General features: G+C 45.0%; 1 protein-coding gene across 1 annotated transcript in view; it reads left to right on the forward strand.

The window, feature by feature from the left end:
- LOC119966035 (A disintegrin and metalloproteinase with thrombospondin motifs 16) overlaps positions 1-16,114 on the forward strand; it is a 320,047-nt gene that overhangs the window by 289,989 nt on the left and 13,944 nt on the right. Inside the window, exons 20-21 of the mRNA XM_038797188.1 lie at positions 5,486-5,680; positions 9,596-9,820. Of these exons, the coding sequence (XP_038653116.1) occupies positions 5,486-5,680; positions 9,596-9,820 (420 nt within the window). The remainder of the gene's footprint in view (positions 1-5,485; positions 5,681-9,595; positions 9,821-16,114) is intronic.

Genomic DNA, 16,114 nt, shown 5'->3' on the forward strand with positions numbered 1-16,114 from the left:
GGTGGGCTAAACAGCTGGTTTGTAACACTTGTAATCCAGAACAAGGCCAGCAGCGCGGGTTCAATTCCTGTACCGGCTTCCCCGAACAGACGCCGGAATGTGGCGACTAGGGGCTTTTCATTGAAGCCTACTTGTGACAATAAGCGATTATTATTATTGCAGTCTGTCCCTGGCGGGGGCGCAAACCTAGTTATCGCCACGAGCAAGGGACCGGAGCATGGTGCCCGAATCAGCACCGGGCACGGACCTTAATTTTGGCCGGACATCCGCCTCTCCGCCCGATTGTGGTTCACGTTCGCGGCGTCGCAAGGTGGAGAATTTCGCCCATGTATAAATTCAAGCATCAAAGCATGAAGCAAAATTAATTGTTCTTTGATTCTATGTTCAGTGTTTTCTATGTTTTCAAATACATTTTAGAAGATAGCGCTCATACTGCGGTATTCTGTTCCATGAGAGGTAAAGTAGATAATTGAACACTGATCAGCAAGCCCAGTTTGACTCCTCCCAATGTTCCCAACAGGGGACACCAAAACAGATGTACTGACCTCTGGTGGCCAGAAGTCTAATTTTTCTCCACTGTCGAATGACACAGCACAGGCGGAGGGAGTCCATTCAGCCCATTGTGTCTACACTGGTTCTTTAGTAGAGCCAATTAGACCCACTGCCCTACTTTTTTCTCCAAATTAATTGATTTTCCTTTCAAATATTCATCCAATTTTCTTCTGAATGGTTCTATTAAATTGACTTCCACCACCCATTCATGAAGTACATTCCAAGTCATAACAACTCGCTACATTTAATTAAAAAATTTCCTCCTGTGATTGAAAACATTTTCTCTTTATTTACTCTTGAACACACCTATGAAATCTTCACTTGACCTTCTCTGCCCTATGGAGAGCAACACCAGCAGCCTCTTTGCATAACTGAAACCTCTCATCCCCAATGTAATCTCTTCTGCACCCTTTTCAAAGACTTTCACATCCTTTCTCCAGAGTGAAGAAAAATACCCCAGTGAGTCATAACTAGTATTTCACAGAAGTTTAGAATGATGTCCTTGCTTTTGTAATCCACACCTTTATTAATAAAGTGAAGAAATCTGTATGTTTTGTATAAAAAAACTTTTTGACATGCCACTATCAAAGAGTTTGGTACATACACCCCCAAATCGCCGTGTTCCTGCACCCCATTCAAATCCTAACATTATGTTGAAATTGCTTCTCCTCATTCTCCCTGCAAAAAAACGTATCACTTCATACTTCTCTCCAGTCTGAAAAACAACCATTCACCACTACTCTTTGCTTTCTGTTACTTCTGTTATTTTCAACCCCATGGCCTTCAAGTTTGTTGACAGGTCTATGGACGTGATTTAATGGCCTCATCACGCCCTACTTGATGACGTGACAAAGGCGTTTAATCTCGCGAGAGATGTTTGGAACTCCTCATGAGAACTCCTCACAATCTAGATTTTGCCCTCACTGGTTGAGATCCAGATTAACATATCCAAATGAGCCCTTAGACTTATTTAAATATGTCTACGCCAAATTCTACTAAGGCCCGTGAACTTACTGCCTCGTCTAGGAGACCTCACCATGGCGCCGTTTAGCTCTAGTCTACACAAACGTGGCACGAGGGGGGGTGTGAAGTCTCCCAGGCCATTGGAGACCCCAGGTGGTCGGGCTGTAAGCACAGTATCCTGGCACTCCTGACAACCTGGCACCTTGGCACTGCAAGGTTGCCTGTGCTAGGGATCAGGCCCGGGGGCTCCCTGCTCTTAAGAGATGGAGTGAGGGGGGGGTCTCGAGAAGAGGTAGGTTGGCCAGTGGACGGGGGGATGGAGTGGAGGGGGAGGTGGTAGTCCAGAGGTGGGGGGGGGTGTCGAAAGATCGGGCCGGTGTTTAAAAATGGCTGAGCTTGTCAATGCAGGAAATTAGGTAATTACAGCCTTCCCTGCAGAGCCCTACAAAAATGTCAGAACCCCGTTAGCTAGTGGGGTCGTTCTCTGTGCTGCAAGTGCAGAGAAACAGCCCGCTATACGACCAAAATAGGACTCTCTTTTTATGTTTAAATTGTGCCCAATATATGGTGGTATATTAAATGCCTTTTTGAATGTCCATGTGCACAATATCAACTGCACTACTGTCATCCATTATAGATAGAACATAGAATATTATCTATTAATTCATCAAAGAATTCAATCAAGTTAGTCAAACACGATTTGTCTTTCAGAAATTCATTTGACATTCATTTATTAGCGTATATTTTTCAAAGTGCCAATTAATTTTGCAGCATTATTTTCTGAACTTACTCGTACTAATAATATTAAACTGACTCACCTGTTGAGTTGCTGGATTTATACTCCATCCTATTTTTGAGCAAAGATATAATTTACAATCCTCCACTCCTCTGGTACCAGCTCCATATGTTAAGGAGGATCAAAAGATTGTGGTCAGGAGCCTCTGCAATTTCCACCTGTACCTCTTTCGATAACCCATTCAGACTGGGTGACCTTTTCTATTTTGAGGACTTTTTATCCTATCTCCTATTCCTGTTTAACTGCTACATTCTCGTATTTAGTAGACATGTACAAAGTATGTATTTAATACCATAGCCATGCCCGCTCCTCTGAAAGAAGATATTTTTGGTCCTTAATCAACTGTCCTCACTTTGAAAATCTTTTAACTATTTGCGTGTTTGTATAAAGACTTTTAGGTTTATTCTATGTTAGCCGCTGATCTATTCTCAGTCTCTCTTTGCACCTTTCATTCCCCTTTTTTTAAGATTATATCTTTACTTTGTGTATTCAGCTTTATTCTAGTTGTATTATGAACCTTAAATTGTCATAAGCCTCTTTCTTCTGTCTTCTTTTAACCTCTGTATCTTTAGTCATCTAATGAACTCTAGCTTTGGATTCCTTATTGCTTTTCTTTTCATAGGTATCTGCTCTGTATCTGATCCATCTACTCTTTGAAGGTTTCCATTGTTTAGTTACTGCTTTGCCTGCTTTGTAATTTGCCATACATATTCTAAACCTGGTGAAATTATAATCACTATTTCTTTCCAAATGTTCTCCTACTAAAACATGCTGTACTTGCCCTGCTTCAGACCCCAGAACCAGAACCAAACACTGTTTCCTTCGTAATTGGGCTAGGAGCACACTGGATAAGAAAGTGTTCTCATACACATGTGCTGCCAGTACCAAAACTGAAACCAGACTCCAACCTTGGAACTCGGAGAAATATCCGAGTAGGATCGAATCACCACCTGTTCCCGGGCAGAGTACAGCCTTTTGGCCAATCCATTGGCCACCTGCCAATCAATCAAACCGAGTCCCAACCCATCTCTGTCACTGATGCTGGCCAGTCTACAGCTTCTGTTTAAACCACCACAGCCTTCCAGATTCTTCCTGCTTGAAGTAACGACATGTCCAATACTCATCCATGGGTCAAAAATGTAACAGCAAAAATAGAAGAAAAGAGGAAATAAGGGAATAAACAGGGAGTAAATAGGAAGGACCCTTGCAATATATATTTTAAAATTCCTCAATCTTTCTGATTATTTATATTTACTGTTGCCCTTGACGTAAATTATTTTACACCTCCTTCTCATTTGCTCCACTCTCTTTAAACCACTCAGTTTATCAAATACTTCCAATGGCAGATAGCCCTCTAATATTAGATGTCAACTTGATGAATGACCAGTAAAATGTCCTCTCATTTTAACATCGCCTCACACAGTTTTATAAAATGTTTGGCATTAATTGAGCCACTGTTTGAGTACAACATCTGAATAAATAAACTTGCCAAAGGTCCTCTCATGACACTGCATCAATGGCAGTCTAAGGAGTGCCAGTTTTATAGAGGAGGCTACAAAGAACAAGTAAGCTAGGGTTCACTTTAGGTGTTAATTATGGCAATGCGACATTAAGACTTCAGGCTCTATTTTTCTTTTGCTCCTGTTATAGGTTACCTCTGACGTTATGAATTTCAATTCAGTGTTCTGACTACAAGGATCACCTCTGTACCAATTTGGGGGAGATAAGCGATAATGTCACTTAACTAGTAGTCCAGAGGACATGGGTCAAATCCCACCATGACAGGCAGTGGGATTTGAATTCAATCAATACATTTGGAATATAAATTTAGTCTCAGTAATGGTGACCCTGCCAACTATCATAAATTGCCATAAAATCCTTCTGATTTATTAATGTCCTTTAGGGAAGGAAATCTGCCATCATTATTTGGTCTGGCCCACACATAATTCCACACCCACAGCAAATGTGGTTAACTTTCAACTGCCCTCTGAAATGGCCTGGTAAGCCACTTAGAACAAGGGCAATCAGTGATGAGCACCAAATGATGGCTTTGCCAGCGATGCCCACATTCCATGAACGAATAAAGAAAAAAAAATGTCCATGCCTGATAGAAATCTAGTTTTAATATATAATAAGTTTAAAAGGAAGAAATGGTTCAAAATCAAAATGGCTTATTAAAATGGTTCAGGATCAAAATGGCTCACTAAGGTCTCACAGTTCAGACAAACAGTAAAAACTGCTGAATAGCATGAGAATGATCAGATTAAAACTGCAGACAGACACATTCGTCACACATTCGTTAGTATGTGAATCTGGGCAAAGTTCCTCGTTCAGTGTTCATGAGAACTGATAAAGTGTGGTGGGAACGAGATGTTACAGTCACCCCATACTAAAAATTTAATGGACAGCCATTTCTATCGCATTAAAATGAACTATAATTATTATGACCCAATCACAGACAGAAAGAGGAGAGAACATTAGCAACAGCAATGACCTTAAAAATGGGTGCCGATTTTGAGCAAATTATTCCGGAATCATCTTACTTCCTGTCTTTAACTATTTCCTGCGCTTTGCTCCGAAAGCTGCCATTTTGTCTATTTTCAACTTCTCTGCATCGTGTATTTTAATTTGAAGAAATCATCAAGAACTGTAATCTGTATTGAATTCAACTCCGTCATCTGTATTTGCTTGCACAAAACAAACTTTTAATAACTCTGTATTTGCAAGAAAACTGACTTGATCAAGAGACATCTGAAAACTGACTGAATAAAGCTTGAATTTACTTCAAGCATGAAGCTCAGTTTTAAGTTCTGTCGAGTAATATATCGTGCGGCGACACAAAAGATATATTGACCAAAGTACAGAGCTAGCAATGGCCTAGGTTAGAATCTGTTTAACTGTGCTGTTTCTCAGTCCCAGTAAAGAGCAACCGAGATTTGCAGTGGAAGTTTAAAACTAAAAGCAATGCAATTCCTTTGATATAAAATTGAATTTAAAGGATAGGTTCTGTGGATAAGTCAGGAGCCCAAATTCAGAAAACCGAGCTAGGAAATTCATATTGAAGATGAGTAGTTTTTATGCTGAAGGTGCCTGAAACAACACATCATTTAAGTCAGAATGGTATGGTTTTTAATCTGACCCAGCCAGTCATTGTACATTTTTTTTGTTCTCTAGTGTTCCCGAACATGTGGAAAAGGATGGAGGAAGAGGACTGTCGTTTGCAAGAGTACGAATCCTACTCCCAGGACTCAGATCCTGCATGGTAGCGCCTGCAAGACAGTACCAAAACCCAAAACCCAGGAAACCTGCCTACTGAAACGCTGTCATAAACATCGTAAAATGCAATGGTTTATATCTACATGGGCTGAGGTAGAGTAACCAGTTTATTTTTAAGAGACAACAGTAATTTATTGATCAACAAAGTAATAGATAATAATGGATAAGCAGCAATGATAGAACAGAAATAATGGAGCATGTGAGGTTTCCAATGAACTGAATCTCAAAATCAACTGATAATGTTAACAGCTTGCAACATCAACAACACCACATGTTGGGGGCGATTTTAAGCCAACTGTCGATGTCAGAGAGAACGGCGACACAAGCAGAAAATCTAGAGAGAAACGGGAAACGCGATTCTCTCCGGAGAGATCACGGCCGGGATTCTCTCAGCCCAGGCCAGGCTGGAGAATCGCCGGGCCGAGCACGAATCACGCGACGCCGCCCCAACGCCGGTCTGCCGATTCTCCGGAGAGCGTAGAATCAGCGCCATTGGTGGCGGTGCTGCCGGTGCGGCACCGGTAGCGGCCCCCCGGCAATTCTCCTCCCGGAATGGGCCGAGCGGCCGTACAAAAAAATCCGAGTCCCACCGGCGCCGTCCATGTGTGGTCTTATCCAGCGGGACTTTGGCGTGCATCCATCTGGGGGCGGCCTGGTGTGGGGGCCTCCGCTGTGGCCTGGCCCGCAATCAGGGCCTACCGATTAGTGGGCCGGCCTCTCAGGCTGGGGGCTTCTTTTGTTCCCTGCCAGACGCTGTAGCCCTACCCTATGTTGTGTCAGGGCTGTCGCAGAGAAGGGAGCCACCGCACATGCGCGCATTTGCGCCGGTCGCACTGCGCAGGTGCAGACCCGCGGCGCCCATCTGATGCCGGTATTGGTAGTTGGAGCGGGGTACGTCGCTCCAGTGCCACGCTGGCCCCCTGTAGGGGTCAGAATCGCTGCTCCTGAGGGCATGTTGACGCTGTCAAGAAGCGCGACAGCATTTACGACAGCGGCAACACTTAGCCTCAGGATAAGAGAATCCCACCCCACATTTCCCGAATTTCTCCACCACTGGCTGGAGATACCATGAGGTTCACATCCACAATGGACGAGAACCTAATTTTGATATATTTTAATATTATTATCCAGCCAGATGGTCATTGGCAGGCACTTCTGTGGCATGACTGTTACTTCCCACTTGTCAGCCCAAGCCTGGATATTGCTCAGGTCTTGCTGCATTTGCATATGGACTGCTTCAGTGTCTGAGGAGTCGTGAATGGTGCTGAACATTGTGCAATCATCAACGAACACCCCCACAACTGACCTTATGATGAAAGGAAGATCATTGATGAAGCAGCTGAAGATGGTTGGGCCTAGGACGCTACCCTGAAGAACTCCTGCAGTGGTGCTGGGGACATTTGGAGAGACCAACATGGATCATCCACTCGGCACTTCTGGCTGAAAATTATCACAAATGCTTCAGCGTTGTCTTTTGCACAGATGTGCTGGGCTCCTTCATTATTGAAGGTGGGGATATTTATGGAACCTCTTCCTCCAATAAGTTGTTTAATTATCCACCACCATTCATGACTCAGCGAGGCAGATCTTAGATCTGATCCGTTGGTCATGAGATCGCTTAGCTCTATCACTTGCTGCTTATTTTGTTTGCATGTAGTCTGATGTAAGTGACACCTCATTTTTCACTAAGCCTGGTTCTGTTCCTGGCATGCCCTCGTGCACTCTTCATTGAACCAGCGCTGATTCCCTGGATTGGTGATAATGATAGAATGGGGATATGCTGTGCCATGTGATTAGAGATTTTAGGGCAGCACGGAGGCGCAGTGGATAGCATTGCTGCCTCACGGCACCGAGGTCTCAGGTTCGATCTCGGCTCTGGGTCACTGTGGAGTTTGCACATTCTCCCCGTGTTTGCGTGGGTTTCGCCCCACAACCCAAAGATGTTCAGGCTAGTTGGATTGGCCACAGTAAATTTCCTCTTAAATAGAAAAAATGAATTGGATACTCTAAACTTAAAAAAAAAGAGATTACAGATTGTGCCCGAGTACAATTGTGCTGCTGCTGATGGCCCACAGCACCTCATGGATGGCCAGTCTTTAGTTGCTGGATCTGTTCATCCCATTTAGCACATGGATAATGCTACACAACACAACGGACAGTATCCTCAATGTGAAGAAGGAACTTTGTCTCCATAATGACTGTGCGGTGGTCATTCCTACCGATACTGTCATGGACAGATGTATCTGCAGCAGGAAGGTTCGTGAGGATGAGGTCTAGTATGTTTTTCCCTCATGTTGGTTCCCTCACCACAAGTCGTCAACCCAGTTTAGCAGTTATGTCCTTTAGGATCCGGCCAGCTCAGTCAGTAGTGGTTCAACGAGCCACTATTGGTGCTGGATATTGAAGTTCCCCACCAGGAGTACATTCTGTGCCATTGCCGCCCTTCATGCTTCCTCAAAGTGGTTTTCAATGTGAAGGAGTACTGATTCATCAGCTGATGGCGGATGCTACGTGGTAATCAGTAGGAGGTTTCCTGGCCCATGTTGTTTGGCCTGAAGCCATGAGACGTTGAGGCCCAGAGGACTCCCAGGGCAACTACCTCCCGAGTATATATCACTGTGCCGCCACCTCTGCAGGGTCTGTCGTGCTAGTGGGACAGGACATACCCAGGAATGATGATTATGATATCTGGGAAGTTATCTGTCGGATATGACTCCATTAGTATGACTATGAAAGGCTGTTGCTTGACTTGACTGTCAGACAGCTCTCCCAATCTTTGCACATGACCCCGAATGTTAGTAAGGAAGACTTTTCAGGGTCCACAGGGCCATTTCATTTCCAGTCCCTAGATCGATGCCAGGTGGTCTGTCCAGGGCTCTCCTTATTATTGACTTTTTATTACCAGATATTTATTCATTTCAATTTCCACCATCTGCCATGGTGGGATTTGAACATGGGTCCCCAGAGTATTACTCTGGATCACTGGCCCAGTGACAACACCACTACTCCACTCCTCCCTCAATTCAGTCAAGTGGTTCCCTCCAGTGGTGCAAAGGTAGGTGTAGCCCCCAGGGGAGAAGGACATGCCTGGGCATTGTGCCCTAAACTGCCTCCAGCACTGCCCCTGGCACAGTGGCGGGGGTGGGGGAGATTTAGTATTATTTGCAGTGAGGGGGGGGGGGGGGGGGGGGGGGGGGGGGAGAGCACCAAGGCCATTTATCGGGAACCTGTAGGCATGGGGAAGTGAGCAGGTAGTGAGGGGCGGGTGGAAATGTGTTGGGGGGAGTGGGCCTGATGACTTGGCAGGGGTTCTGATTGGGGTGCCCTTTAAAGTTGACACCCTGATCTCTACGGAGCCTGGCTGGCCGGCTCCAACAGGTCCCGCTCAAAATGCCTCATTGACCATCTTCTCAACCTGTTCTTTCACTTTCAATGATTTGTGCCCTCACTTATTTATGTTTCTGCAGCTACTTTGGAATTGTACCTTTTAGATTGTATTACCTCAAATGTATCCATATATTATATGTATATATCAAGAAAATCAGTGGTCTGGGTGCCGACCATGGGGACACCCACTATTTAACTTTCTTCAGTCTGTAAAACAACCATTTACTATTTACCACCACTCTCTGTAACCTGTCAATCAAACAACTTCTTATCCATCTCCCTTCTATTCCATATGTAGTTTTAACTTTGCTGGCAAAGTTATTTTTCAGCAGTTTATCAATAACCTTTGGAAACGCACATGGATCACATAACTGCAGGGCTGGTTTAGCTCACAGAGCTAATCGCTGGCTTTTAAAGCAGACCAAGCAAGCCAGCAGCACGGTTCGATTCCCGTACCAGCCTCCCCGGACAGGCGCCGGAATGTGGCGACTAGGGGCTTTTCACAGTAACTTCATTGAAGTCTACTCGTGACAATAAGCGATTTTCATTTCATTTCATCAACTATTTCCGTTTATCGCATTTAAAGAATGTTCTTTTTCTCCTCCTTTAAATGTTTTCCAGTGTTCTGTAAGTTGTGGAAAAGGGATTCAGAAGAGACACTTAAAGTGTGCAGACAAAGACACTTCTGGAAAATATAAAGAATTTGCTTACAAAAGGTGTAATCACTTGCCAAGACCTAACCTGGAGTTGGAGAGAGCATGTATTCTGAATGCATGTCTAAAAGCATCAAATGAAAGGGTCTTCAGCAATGCACTAGCAAGCTGGTATGCCTCACCTTGGTCTCAGGTAGGGGATGTTACAGTTACTTTATCTTGGGATTCATGTTTGATATTTCTATAATATTTCTTCAGTACTTTTCAGGAATCAAGTGGAAGGATTGTAGTTTCTGCCATTGCTTTGAATATCATAATTGGGATTTTAGCTTTATCATATAATGCCGTGATTGCCAAGTAAAACCCAAATTTAAAGACAGAATCTTACCAGCAGTGACACTTTTAAAGTTCAGGCACTTATAATTTGGAATAACATTAAGGTGACAATTATACGGTATCAAATACTTTCAGATCAATAAACAGAAAGACCCAAATCTTCCCACTTCTGGATCATTAGAGACCAGGCATATGACCCAAGAAGCACATCTGAGGCCCACAGAAGTCCTGACACACTGACCTCCATTGGAATTGCCCAGAAGGTTTGACCTCTGCTCACTCCATAGATGTCAGTTGTTGACTTTGGATAGTTACCCAGGGAATATTAGTCAGAAACATCTAATGTTACATTTGGGCAGCTACCCAATTGAAACCCCACCCTAATAACTCATAATGATCTCTCTGAACCGCCCCCCCCGCTCCCAACTACACCGGCACCCAACGTGACTAATCCCATGACCGGCCCTGACTGCGTACCCGCGCCCCTCTCTGAACTCCGACCTAACCTGTCTAGCCACTGATCAGACTTGGCTACCCCTCCCTGCCCAACCCACCTAACACCTCACTCATCTACCATCTCACCCACTTGTCACCCTGCTCGTTTGCTTCACCCGTCCTACCCACTTAGCACATCTACCTCATCAGTGATAGGCAGCATGGTTTTGTTACAAACCTAATAGAATTCTTTGAGGAAGTGACAAAGTTAATTGATGAGGGAAGGGCTGTAGATGTTATATACATGGACTTTAGTAAGGCGTTTGATAAGGTTTCCCATGGCAGGTTGATGGCAAAAGTGAAGTCGTATGGGGTTCAGGGTGTACTAGCTAGATGGATAAAGAACTGGTTGGGTAACAGGAGACAGAGAGTAGTGGTGGAAGGGAGTGTCTCAAAATGGAGAAGGGTGACTAGTGGTGTTCCACAGGGATCCGTGCTCGGACCACTGTTGTTTGTGATCTACATAAATGACCTGGAGGAAGGTATAGGTGGTCTGATTAGCAAGTTTGCAGATGATACTAAGATTGGTGGAGTTGCAGATGGCGAGGAGGACTGTCAGAGAATACAACAAAATATAGATAGATTGGAGAGTTGGGCAGCAAAATGGCAGATGGAGTTCAATCCAGGCAAATGCGAGGTGATGCATTTTGGAAGATCAAATTCAAGAGCGGACTGTATGGTCAATGGAAGGATCCTGAGGAAAATTGATGTACAGAGAGATCTTGGAGTTCAGGTCCATTGTACCCTGAAGGTGGCAACGCAGGTTGATAGAGTGGTCAAGAAGGCATACAGCATGCTTGCCTTCATCGGACGGGGTATTGAGTACAAGAGTCGGCAGGTCATGTTACAGTTGTATAGGACTTTGGTTAGGCCAGATTTGGAATACTGCATGCAGTTCTGGTCGCCACATTACCAGAAGGATGTGGATGCTTTGGAGAGGGTGCAGAGGAGGTTCACCAGGATGTTGCCTGGTATGGAGGGTGCTAGGTATGAAGAAAGATTGAGTAGATTTGGATTGTTTTCGTTGGAAAGACGGAGGTTGAGGGGGGACCTGATTGAGGTATACAAAATTATGAGAGGTAAGCCATGGGGTACGGGCCTCTGGCACGGAGTCTGTCCCTGTTGCTCAGAAGGGAAGGGGGGAAAGGAGTAGAACATTAGTAATTGGGGACTCAATAGTCAGGGGCACAGATAGGAGATTTTGTGGGAGCGAGAGAGACTCACGTTTGGTATGTTGCCTCCCAGGTGCAAGGGTACGTGATGTCTCGGATCGTGTTTTCCGGGTCCTTAAGGGGGAGGGGGAGCAGCCCCAAGTCGTAGTCCACGTTGGCACTAACGACATAGGTAGGAAAGGGGACAAGGATGTCAGGCAGGCCTTTAGGGAGCTAGGATGGAAGCTCAGAGCGAGAACAAACAGAGTTGTTATCTCTGGGTTGTTGCCCGTGCCACGTGATAGTGAGATGAGGAATAGGGAGAGAGAGCAATTAAACACGTGGCTACAGGGATGGTGCAGGCGGGAGGGATTCAGATTTCTGGATAACTGGGGCTCTTTCTGGGGAAGGTGGGACCTCTATAGACAGGATGGTCTACATCTGAACCTGAGGGGCACCAATATCCTGGGGGGGAGATTTGTTAGTGCTCTTTGGGGGGGTTTAAACTAATTCAGCAGGGGCATGGGAACCTGGATTGTAGTTTTGGGGTACGGGAGATTGAGAGTATAGAGGTCAGGAGCACAGATTTGACTTTGCAGGAGGATGCCAGTGTTCAGGTAGGTGGTTTGAAGTGTGTCTACTTCAATGCCAGGAGTATACGAAATAAGGTAGGGGAACTGGCAGCATGGGTTGGTACCTGGGACTTCGATGTTGTGGCCATTTCAGAGACATGGATAGAGCAGGGACAGGAATGGTTGTTGCAGGTTCCGGGGTTTAGGTGTTTTAGTAAGCTCAGAGAAGGGGGCAAAAGAGGGGGAGGTGTGGCGCTGCTAGTCAAGGACAGTATTACGGTGGCGGAAAGGATGCTAGATGGGGACTCTTCTTCCGAGGTAGTATGGGCTGAGGTTAGAAATAGGAAAGGAGAGGTCACCCTGTTGGGAGTTTTCTATAGGCCACCTAATAGTTCTAGGGATGTAGAGGAAAGGATGGCGAAGATGATTCTGGAAAAGAGCGAAAGTAACAGGGTAGTTGTTATGGGAGACTTTAACTTTCCAAATATTGACTGGAAAAGATATAGTTCGAGTACATTAGATGGGTCATTCTTTGTACAATGTGTGCAGGAGGGTTTTCTGACACAATATGTTGACAGGCCAACAAGAGGCGAGGCCACATTGGATTTGGTTTTGGGTAATGAACCAGGCCAGGTGTTAGATCTGGAGGTAGGTGAGCACTTTGGAAACAGTGACCACAATTCGGTGACCTTTACGTTAGTGATGGAAAGGGATAAGTATACCCCGCAGGGCAAGAGTTATAGCTGGGGGAAGGGCAATTATGATGCCATTAGACATGACTTAGGATGTGTTGGTTGGAGAAGTAGGCTGCAAGGGTTGGGCACACTGGATATGTGGAGCTTGTTCAAGGAACAGCTATTGCATGTTCTTGATAAGTACGTACCAGTCAGGCAGGGAGGAAGGGGTCGAGCGAGGGAACCGTGGTTTACCAAAGAAGCGGAATCTCTTGTTAAGAGGAAGAAGGAGGCCTATGTGAAGATGAGGCGTGAAGTTTCAGTTGGGGCGCTTGATAGTTACAAGGAAGCGAGGAAGGATCTAAAGAGAGAGCTGAGACGAGCAAGGAGGGGACATGAGAAGTCTTTGGCAGGTAGGATCAAGGAAAACCCAAAAGCTTTCTATAGGTATGTCAGGAATAAAAGAATGACTAGGGTAAGAGTAGGGCCAGTCAAGGACAGTGGTGGGAAGTTGTGTGTGGAGGCTGAGGAGATAAGCGAGATACTAAATGAATACTTTTCGTCAGTATTCACTCAGGAAAAAGATAATATTGTGGAGGAGAATGCTGAGACCCAGGCTATTAGAATAGATGGCATTGAGGTGCGTAGGGAAGAAGTGTTGGCAATTCTGGACAAGGTGAAAATAGATAAGTCCCCGGGGCCGGATGGGATTTATCCTAGGATTCTCTGGGAAGCCAGGGAAGAGATTGCTGAGCCTTTGGCTTTGATTTTTAGGTCATCGTTGGCTACAGGAATAGTGCCAGAGGACTGGAGGATAGCAAATGTGGTCCCTTTGTTCAAGAAGGGGAGTAGAGATAACCCCGGTAACTATAGGCCGGTGAGCCTAACGTCTGTGGTGGGTAAAGTCTTGGAGAGGATTATAAAAGATACGATTTATAATCATCTAGATAAGAATAATATGATTAGGGACAGTCAGCATGGTTTTGTGAAGGGTAGGTCATGCCTCACAAACCTTATCGAGTTCTTTGAGAAGGTGACTGAACAGGTTGACGAGGGTAGAGCAGTTGATGTGGTGTATATGGATTTCAGTAAAGCGTTTGATAAGGTTCCCCACGGTCGGCTATTGCAGAAAATACGGAGGCTAGGGATTGAGGGTGATTTAGAGATGTGGATCAGAAATTGGCTAGTTGAAAGAAGACAGAGAGTGGTAGTTGATGGGAAATGTTCAGAATGGAGTTCAGTTACGAGTGGCGTACCACAAGGATCTGTTCTGGGGCCGTTGCTGTTTGTCATTTTTATAAATGACCTAGAGGAGGGCGCGGAAGGATGGGTGAGTAAATTTGCTGATGACACTAAAGTCGGTGGAGTTGTAGACAGTGCGGAAGGATGTTGCAGGTTACAGAGGGACATAGATAAGCTGCAGAGCTGGGCTGAGAGGTGGCAAATGGAGTTTAATGTGGAGAAGTGTGAGGTGATTCACTTTGGAAAGAATAACAGAAATGCGGAATATTTGGCTAATGGTAAAATTCTTGGTAGTGTGGATGAGCAGAGGGATCTCGGTGTCCATGTACATAGATCCCTGAAAGTTGCCACCCAGGTTGATAGGGTTGTGAAGAAGGCCTATGGTGTGTTGGCCTTTATTGGTAGAGGGATTGAGTTCCGGAGCCATGAGGTCATGTTGCAGTTGTACAAAACTCTAGTACGGCCGCATTTGGAGTATTGCGTACAGTTCTGGTCGCCTCATTATAGGAAGGACGTGGAAGCTTTGGAACGGGTGCAGAGGAGATTTACCAGGATGTTGCCTGGTATGGAGGGAAAATCTTATGAGGAAAGGCTGATGGACTTGAGGTTGTTTTCGTTAGAGAGAAGAAGGTTAAGAGGTGACTTAATAGAGGCATACAAAATGATCAGAGGGTTAGATAGGGTGGACAGCGAGAGACTTCTCCCACGGATGGCGGTGGCTAGCACGAGGAGACATAGCCTTAAATTGAGGGGTAATAGATATAGGACAGAGGTCAGAGGTGGGTTTTTTACGCAAAGAGTGGTGAGGCCGTGGAATGCCCTACCTGCAACAGTAGTGAACTCGCCAACATTGGGGGCATTTAAAAGTTTATTGGATAAGCATATGGATGATAAGGGCATAGTGTAGGTTAGATGGCCTTTAGATTTTTTCCATGTCGGTGCAACATCGAGTGCCGAAGGGCCTGTACTGCGCTGTATCGTTCTATGTTCTATGTATGGACAGGGTGGATAGCAACAAGCTTTTTCCAAGAGTGGGGGTGTCAGTTACAAGGGGTCACGATTTCAAGGTGAGAGGGGGAAAGTTTAAGGGAGATGTGCGTGGAAAGTTTTTTACGCAGAGGGTGGTGGGTGCCTGGAACGCTTTACCAGCGGAGGTGGTAGAGGCGGGCACGATAGCATAATTTAAGAGGCATCTAGACAGGTATATGAACGGGCGGCAACAGAGGGAAGTAGACCTTGGAAAATAGGAGACAGGTTTAGATAAAGGATCTGAATCGGCACAGGCTGGGAAGGCCGAAGGGCCTGTTCCTGTGCTGTAATTTTCTTTGTTCTTTGTACCTACCTACCCTACCATGCTACCCATTCACTAATTCATGTACTCATCCATTCATTGGCATTCATCCAATCACTCATACTCAAATTTGAACTTTAAGCTTATATGGAAGCCAGTGCCATAACGAGGGTGTGTATGTCCGCCTCCCTGTTCTACACCCTCTCCCTCCCGATCCTGCCACGCTCACACTAGAGTGATGGATGTTGTGCATTCCTGGAGAAGCTGGGCTCGAAGGCCTGTGAATTCAAATACACCACCATTAATTGTGGAAAGAAAGAAGCAAACCAATGCAATGCAATGAAAGAAGCACACCTACCCCAATGCAAAAATGTAAACCTTTAAGTGTTTGTTATGTTTGCAAGCAAATAGGAAACCACACCAAAGGCATATCCTGTTATTTCAGCCTTCTTGCATCAATGGACAACCTGCTGAGCTGAAGTTCGTTCCAACTTCTGAAAGCAAGAAAAGCATTCCTAATGGCTACAGCTGTTATAAAATAGTTTCTAGTTATATTGCCTGAAACTGACAGAACAGAATGGTGTCCCATTTCCATTTCAAAGCAGGATGCTTCTTGATCAATGGAGGAAGGCAGATGCAGAGATTTAGTTTTCAAATTTTCAAAAGCAAGACCTTTTTAAAAAATATTTTATTGAAGCATTTGTAATTTTCACAATTTAACATATT

This window comes from Scyliorhinus canicula, chromosome 5, assembly GCF_902713615.1.
Source record: "Scyliorhinus canicula chromosome 5, sScyCan1.1, whole genome shotgun sequence".
NCBI lineage: Eukaryota > Metazoa > Chordata > Chondrichthyes > Carcharhiniformes > Scyliorhinidae > Scyliorhinus > Scyliorhinus canicula.